A 9,038-nucleotide genomic window follows, 5' to 3' on the forward strand; every position below is an offset into this window, starting at 1 on the left:
TGTCAGCAATTGTCCACCCTATAGCCTTTTTATGCTCGTGAAGTACTCTGAGCAATTTTTCTTCTTATACATTAGTCAGGCTAGACGAGATAATTACTGGCAATATTTCAGAGTTCCCCAAATAAGCATAACGCAGATGTGCTGGAAGGGGCTTTAATTCTAGCTTTGGGGCTTCCTCAATAAATGGCTTAGGGAGGGTCAGAGTAACAGGCCTGCCTAACTCCTCAAACTTCCCAAACACATGGACATAATTGCACGATGTATCAATTACTTGTTCATTTTCGCTCATCATCTTATCTTCAATGTCTTCTTTATTCCCAATCAAAGCTCGTTCAAGAAGATCTATGGGGAACATATAAGGCACCAATGACATATCATTAATTTCCACTACAGAAATCATGGATAGCTCTTCATAGTGGGCTCGCAATTTGAGTGCTTTGTACATATTAAATACCTCCACTTGATCTCCTACTCTCATCATTATCTTTCATTCGCATACATTAATAATAGCTCGGCCTGTGGCCAAGAATAGACGCCCCAAAATAAATGGGACTTCCTGATCAGGCTCGTAGTCCAAGATAATTAAATCATCAAGAAATACGAAAGAACCCACTTGAACTAACACATCTTCAATCACTCATTTCGGATGAGCAAGGGAGCGATCAGCCAACTGTAAGATTACCGTTGTTGGGCGCAGCTCACCCAAACCCAGCTGTCTGAACACAGATAGCAACATCAGATTGATGCTCACTCCAAGATCACATAAAGCTCACCCGACTGCGTGTTTACCAATCGAGATTTGGATTGTGAAACTACCCGGATCCTTCAATTTCTGAGGTAGCTTGCTTTGGATTCTAGAGCTACATTCCTCAGTGAGTGCCACAGTCTCGAATTCAGTCAGCCTCCTTTTATTTGCCACTACGTCCTTGATGTATTTTGCATATTTGGGTACTTCTTGCAGGATGTCTACCAATGGAATATTTATTTGCACCTGCTTCAAAATATCATGAAATTTTTTATACGCGACATTATCCTTCACTTTCTGCAATCTTTGAGGGAACGGAGGTGGTGGCCTTGAAACTAATGGTGGGGGTTGCTTAGCCACCGCCTCTTCAGCTGGCTTCTCAGACTCCTTTGATTTTTCTGATTCTGACTCTATAGTGGCCGACTTCTCATTAAAGATTACTTGTTTTCTCTTTTTCGACTGGACTTCTTCTAATTGTCTCTCATTCCTTAATGAGACAACATTAATAGATGCCTTAGGATTAGCCTCAGTGTCACTTGGAAGAGCTCCAACTGGTCGAGTATTTTGGGCATTGGCAAGTTGTCCTATTTGGTGCTCCAAATTTCTCATTGCTCCGGCTTGGGCTTGCTGGTCAGCCACCAATTTCTTCATCATTTTCTCAAGGTGACTTGTTGAGTTTGCATATTGTTCAGTCTGAGTTGGTCTATATTGTTGTTGAGGTACTTGTGGTCGGTATTGATTTTGAGCACCTTGGTTTCCACCCCAAGAGAAGTTTGGATGGTTCCTCCAGTTGGGATTGTAAGTATTCCCATATTGGTTTGTCTGGCCCCTATTTGCATTACCCACAAAGCGGACAGACTCTGGATTAACTGGGCATAAGTCGCTCGTGTGACCCTCTCCACATACTTCACAAAACACTTGAACATGTTACACTGGTTGAGCTTGCTACTTAACCTTGTTAATAACCAAGGTCATCTGATTGACTTGGTTGGTTAGTGTAGAAATTTGCGCTGATAATGCCGAGACGAAATCTAACTCGAGAACCCCTGCAGATTTTTGCACCGTGTGTCTGCCCATTTCTCCTTGCCAATCCGGATTGCTTTTGGAGAATTTGTTCAATAATGCATATATCTCGTCAAAACTTTTCTCCAACACTTGACCACCAGCTACAACATCTACCACAATTTTTGTCTCAGGATATAGCCCTTTTATGAAAGTGTGAGCTAACACTTTGTTTGTCTGATTATGATGAGGACAATCTCTGAGCAGCCCCTTGAACCTCTCCCAAGCTGAGTATAGAGATTCCCCCTCTTTCTATTTGAAGGCGACTATCTCACTTCTGATCTTTGCAGTTTTGCCTAAAGGGAAGAACTTTGCCAGAAATTTCCTTGCCAAATCATTCCATGATGTAATAGAATTAGATGGTTCTGCCTTTAGCCATTGCTTGCTTCGCCCAACAGAGAGAATGGGAAAAGTGTGAGCTTCCCATAGTCTGGAGTGACCCCATTAGTGATGTACGTATCACTAATCTTCAAGAAGTTCAGGATATGCTGTTGTGGATCCTCGTGTGAAAGACCCATAAACTGCCCATTTACATGAAGTAGCTAGATCATGCTCTGTTTCAGCTCAAAGTGCCCAGTAATTCTGGGCTTCACAATGCTGGAGGTGACATTAGCAATGCTGGGCATCGCCACCTCCTGAACAGCCATGTGTTTCTCCTCTGCCATGTTCACAGGAAATTGAACGAGTGCCTGAAGATTATTTGTATCCCTTGCTTCCGTCAACCTCCTATGAAATGTTCTCTCAGGTTCGGGGTCAAAGACTTGAAGCCTGTCCTGGCTTCTGACCCTACACATTCAATCAAAGTTCCTGAGATCATAGCAACAATCAAGTAACATTAGACTTGACGAAATAAACAATTAAAGCAAAAACTAGAAAGTAGTCGATATACAAGTCCCTAGCAACGGCGCCAAAAACTTGATGCTCCCAAACGTACACGCAAGTATACGTGGTCGTACAAGTAATAAAATGATAAGTCGAGTATCGAACCCACATAAACTTGTATAAACTACCTACTAAAATCACCAAGATTGTTATTCAGTCAAGCTAAAATCGAGTTCAAGAATGTGATTATACTAAACTATAATTCTAAGTAGTAACTAAATTATCAAGTAGTAAAATAATTGTGGTGTATTCAGTAGAGATAAATATTCTAGGGTAGTGATCGATTCACCAATCCTATTATGTTCTAGTTAACTCTCCATTTCATACAATTCACTCATGGTTGCTAATTAATCAAACAATTGCTCTCACAGCCTTCTCTCGAAGTACTACTCGCCTATTCAAAATAGATTAACGCCTATATTTTTATGGAATCAATCTATCAAAGAACGCATTAAGATTATGATATTTAATTAAGCACGATGACTAGGTATATTCCTATCCTAACCACAAATCCGCCTCCCCTAAGAATTAAGATCGTGCTCTTTTCAATTCTTCTCTAATCTAAATATGGCTTTCCCAAGCATAACATAGATAGTAAATAGAACCTAACTGCTGGCCAGACAATTAAGCAATTAATCACAGAATTGAAGAAACAACCATATATTAGTGAATTATAATCAAGGTTAAGTCAACGTAAAGCAATAATATTCATGGCTAAATCACAACCCCAGAACTATGTGTTTTTAGCCACTCACGTTCGTAGTAACAATTTTTCAAGTATTGTGCATAAATAAATTATAAATAAAAGATAAAGGGATGAAGAACTTGATGATTTTCTTCTCCACAAGTTGTCACCGTGATGCTCTTGACTTCGGTCGCCAAAAAACACCTCTAAGAATGTTGTTTAATGGTTATTTATATGTGTAGGGAAGTGACCTAAACGGAATAATCAAATCCAAAACCAAATAGGAGACAAAATAGGCTTTAAAAATCCGGAATATCCTCGCTACAGGCCTCGCCTCGCAAGGCAAAACGCACGCCTCGTCTCGACGTACACTGTGCCTCGCAAGCTCTGTAGCGAACTCCTCCTCGCTTTAGGCCTCGTGTCGCACTCTCAAACGCGAGCTAGAAAGCTTGCGTCGCATGCTCTATCGCGAGCATTACATCTCGCGTCGCCTGCTTTTTTTCATTTTTCATTCTGTTGCTTTGTCTTTGATTAGAAGCATTTGGATATAAGAAACGACTTTCGCTGCTTCGTCCCACTTTCAATTCTTCTTTATTTCTTTTCAATTCTTTGTTTCTTCTTTCGTTCCACTTTCAATTCTTGCTTTGTTTTTTTTTTTTGGTCTCTTTAATCATTGCTCCATATAGCATCATAATGCTTCTAATTAATAAATAATCATGGTCCATTCTTGTAGTGTATAAAATACTCATAAAATCTCTACTTTGCTTTTAATTTTGTGTTCAACGTACCTACACATAAAATAGACTCAATTAAGCACAAATATAGTATAGTTTAGCATTAAAGCCCCAAAATACAAGGTAAGTAATGCGCTAAAAATATGGAATTATAGCCAAACATCACTACCCCATACTTAAACGTTGCTCGTTCTCGAGCAAATTAAACAACGCTTTATATAGAAATGACCTTTTTAAACCATTCTCCTAACTCATCACACCAAGAATCATTAAAATAGACTAAGCACAAGGGTGTAACATCTTCACCTCAAGATTTGACTCTCAAGTATCATGCATTATTCACAACTCACTCACTTACTCTAACATATAGGTCAATGACATTACCTTTTCTTCATGAATCAAGTGCCCTCACACAACAAAAGAGATTAGTTCCACACATAATAAAATTTAAGAACAACTAGGAACTCAAGATGGAAAGAATTCACTCACTCTCAGAAATAACATTCATATGCCACAAAAGATGCGCCATAGGCTTGCCTGTAGTGTACTACTCTACTAATCGAGCTCATTCGATCTAGGATCAAGTAGGACTTTAATTGGTTATAATGTAGGCTGCAGGTCGGGTAGGATACATTTGGATATAAGAGTAACTATACTTTCCTAAGCACTTTAATACATATACTTTAACATTCAAACCCCATACTTATGTGATTATGTCAAACCATAACTCCACCTTCACATCAATGTTTATTAACTCCATACTTCTTTAAGCACAATTACATCAAGAGTCACCACTATTAAGGAGTATTTTTCACGGCAATACAATTATATATATATATTTTTTCAATTCAAGTGGCTCTTATTTTTTCAAAACAGTGCACCTTTCTCCTTATTTCATTAGTTTCACTCAAAAGCCAAATCAACCACCTCACACTTTAATTTTTACAAAGTTCATAACAATTCAAGTGCTCATAAGAGGTTAAAAGGTTCAAAAAATTGGTTAATTCAAACAAATGGGTAAGGCTTGTAATGTGGTTGCCAAGGAAACAGGATTACAGGCTCAAAGGGGTTAACTAGTTACATAACAATTAGGCGGGTAAACTACACACATCTGGCTCAACAAAGAAACGCCTATATTACTTCTAAGACTAAACAAAACTACTATTTCGCTTTGCAAATACACGGGGCAAGTTCTAGACATCAAATGCAATGCACAAAATAATACACAAATCTCACACACACATGACACATAACTCACTCAGGATTGGACTCATCAAGACACTCTAGTCAAAACAGTTAAATAAAGTTAAGATCATGCGATCTAAGGTACTTATACAAGAGTCAAAAACTGAGCCTAAGCGTCACAACCAAAGTACTCACTATTCTCAAGGCATAACAAAGTCAAGAGATATTGCTTCAATTCAATTCATCTCCCAGTGGCTCCTACTTCTAAAAAAATAAAACTACCTACACCCGGTTTAAACAAAACCCTTGGAAAAGAACTGCGGCACAAGGCAAAACCAAGGGGGAGTTATTACACTACCTAACAAAAGAAAATCTTTTTGTCCTTTTTCTTTAGACTTAAATCCCTCAAGAAATTTGTCGAATGAGATCCATCGTTGGAAAAAATCTAATTTTTCTACTTTTTGTTTCGTTTTTTTTTTTTGTGAATTGTTACTAAAATAGTACACAACTACGAAAACAAAAATAAAAAGTTAACATTTTTCTAACATACTACTACTAATTATTTAGAGAATTCTCCCACCCCACACTTAAAAGAGTACAATATTCCCAAAACAGATATTATAGACAAGCAGATTTACGTTTTGAGCGTATGGGTGCTGGAGCATTCATTGGCTTTGGCCAGGTTGTGTTATATATTCGTAGATAATACTTAAAAATTTAAATAATTGACCACGAGCATTTACTGTGATCACGTTTGACCACCGTAAATTTATACTAAAATAAGTGAAGCACCCGTTTTATAAATCCTGAATCCGCCGCTGATTATTGAAGCCGTGGATCAAACAGCAACCACGGGAGGGACCTTGGCGTTATTGGCCCATTCACCTGGCTCAATTTCCATGTTACTGATGCTCTTTAGCAATATTTGAAAAGAAAGTACTCTTACAAGTTATTTGTTACTCCATTGTTTTGAGCGCAATCGAAATGGAATCTGAGGGAGACGAAGCCTCTCTTCTACACCCAAAGCGGAGCAAACCCACTAACCATTCTCAATTTCCATCAACTTCAATGCAAGAATCGAGCTTAAAAATCCCTATTCTGCCAGCAGAGCTCATCACTGAAATACTGTTAAATCTACCAGTCAAATCCCTTTTACAATGCAGGTGTGTTTCGAAATCTTGGCTCGCTTTAATCTCTATTCCTGAATTAATCAATACTCATCTCAGAATGTCCGCTAATAAGAAGGACTACACCCGCCATAGGCTTATTTTCATTGGGCTAGTACTACCTCTCATGATTTTCATTCCTTTAGTGGTTGGGATATCAGTTACATCGATTTGGCTGATGGGAAATGGGGAAAATGGATACACCCTGCTATGGAGAAGGAGACTTTAAATTTATGCCGTGCTTGGGAGTCTTGAGAAGTGTTCTTTCTGTGTTATGTGATAGTCGGAAGACTGACACAGATGTATGGGTTATGAATGAGTATGGGGTTAAAGAATCTTGGACAAAGATGTTTACCATTAATTATCCTGTTGATCGTGTGGGGAATATGCTCGTTCCACCCTTTTGCATGTCAAGTGAAGGTAGAATTTTGTTTGAGGATGGATCAACTTCATGATTTATAATCCAAAGGATGACTCGATCAGATATCGAGAGGTTACCAACTGTGATTCCTTTTACTGGTCAAACATCTACATCGAAAGCCTAGTTTGGCCCAATTTTACTGAATAAAGTAATGATGCAACAAGGAAGGCTGAAAATTTTCAGATGAAGACAATTAGTAAAACCTCTCTAAACATTTTTCTCAAGTGCTGTTACATTTTGTTTTTATTCTCAAATATAGCACAAAACGTTGCATATTACGGATATCTTTGAACTAATACCTGCTTGGAGATTTTGTTAGTCCTTTTTCCTTTTTGCTTCACCAAACAACAATATTTTGCAAGAACAGCTGTTTGGTTGAGGTTTTTGGTGTCCTCACCGTCAAACTTAATGACACTCAACATTATTTCGCAGGTGAGTGCGCCAATAATGCCTAGTTGTAGCCCTTGCCTTGATCGAGGGAGCTTTTCCAATGATCTTTCTTAGGTGAAAAGTTAATAAGGATAAAGGAGGAAACACAGGAATTATGGAACAACAGTTAAGATCTGATATAGTATCTAGTTTTGGTACTTTCCTCGCTGCTATTAGCTAATTTCTAATTTTCTCCTGCACTGATATTTTTGTTTTCCCGGCTAGCTATATAAAATTTGTTTTAGGACTACTTTTCATTGTTCTGCTTGTTTGGTCAATCAAATGTTGAATCACCTTTCACTTTGGCAGTAACGTTGAGCTAAGCAATGGTACATTGCATGGATAGATCATTTTAGGAAGCAGGTTTAGCTGCTGTTATCATGAGAGTAGGGTGTGGGTACCAAAGGACATGGAAATGTAGGGAAAATATATATGGGCATTGTTTAAGAAGGCCCCGTCTATTATAAAGTAAATAAAATACAAACTTTTCTCATCTTTGTTACTTAACAACAGCTCTTCCTAAAATAGTAATTTTGTTTTATCATGTTTAGACTTTAGAGTATAGTTTTACTCTTTTTTTTCTTAAGAATTCATGTATTTTGTTATGCTTTCCACAATATTAAAGTTATATAATTAGGTGCAATGTTTATGTATCACCTTGAAAACTCTTGTTTAAAGCATTTCAAGTGTAACTCCTACTCGTATGGATTAACTATGTATCATGTTACTTTTGAAATGTTGATCCAATTCTATGTATGTCACGACCCAAATTTTCCTCAGTAGGATGTCGTGATGACACCTAGTTTTAAGGATTAGGTAAGCCTAACAGTTATTAAATTAGTGGTAACTCAACCAATAATTATTAAATATGAAATAGAAATTTTCTACAATCCCAAAACCGGTAGTACAAGTCACAAGCTCTGCAGAGTTTACTAGAATAATCTCTAAATACAACTGTTTCGCAATAAAATCAACAGTGCAGGAAAAATATCAGACGATGACTCAGGGCATGCGAACGCGACAACAGGTATATCTTAAGTCTCCACAGCAATGTCCAATCAATTAGCAAGATTATCAACAACACCGAGGTACCTGGATCTACACAAAAATATGCAGAAGAGTAGTATGAGGACACCACAGCGGTACATAGTAAGTATCAAGCCTAACCTCGGTAAAGTAGTAACGAGGCCAGGTCAAGACACCTACCGGATATATAAACCTGTACCAAATGCTACATAAAGCCAACAAGGAAGGACTATCAATGTAAGGACATTAACCAAAGAATTTCTAATTCAAATCAACAATGAGAACACGGAATAATAACGAGAAAACAATCAAGCAATTGCGTAACAATATAGTCACAGTACAAATAAAATATGAGTAGGGTCAAGTAAGGAATTATATGACAAATCAATCAATTAAATTATTTATGATGTATGTATATCAACATAAATTACCCGACGTATCACTCCTCGAAATCTCAATTCATGATTCACAACTTTTAAATTCTTGCACAGGTGGCATCTTGTGCCCACATCTTTCAAATCACTTTTTGCACGGCAAAATACTCATCCTACCATGTGTATAATTTCCGTATCAAAATCAACCAAGATGACCAATGAATAATTTAAACACAATTAAATACAATTTCCAAATTAAATGCAGTGAAACATCAAATGAGTCATTAAACCAATTTAAGATTTAAATAAGGTAAAATAGTGGAGAGGTT

At 37.5% G+C, this 9,038-nt stretch overlaps 1 protein-coding gene and 1 non-coding gene across 2 annotated transcripts; one reads left to right on the plus strand and one right to left on the minus strand.

Moving 5' to 3' along the window:
- Positions 1-637: 637 nt before the first annotated feature.
- LOC138898525 (uncharacterized) lies at positions 638-1,399 on the minus strand. The gene is made up of 2 exons (XM_070184600.1): positions 774-1,399; positions 638-716 (listed from the first exon to the last, which is right to left on the minus strand). The coding sequence occupies exons 1-2, from the start codon at positions 1,397-1,399 to the stop codon at positions 638-640; spliced, it is 705 nt and encodes a 234-aa protein (XP_070040701.1).
- Positions 1,400-1,987: 588 nt separating this feature from the next.
- Positions 1,988-2,092, plus strand: LOC117279419 (small nucleolar RNA R71). The gene has a single exon (XR_004509849.1). It is a non-coding gene; the product is annotated as a small nucleolar RNA R71 (small nucleolar RNA).
- Positions 2,093-9,038: the final 6,946 nt, after the last annotated feature.

The sequence above is a fragment of the Nicotiana tomentosiformis genome, chromosome 9 (genome assembly GCF_000390325.3).
Source record: "Nicotiana tomentosiformis chromosome 9, ASM39032v3, whole genome shotgun sequence".
Lineage (NCBI taxonomy): Eukaryota > Viridiplantae > Streptophyta > Magnoliopsida > Solanales > Solanaceae > Nicotiana > Nicotiana tomentosiformis.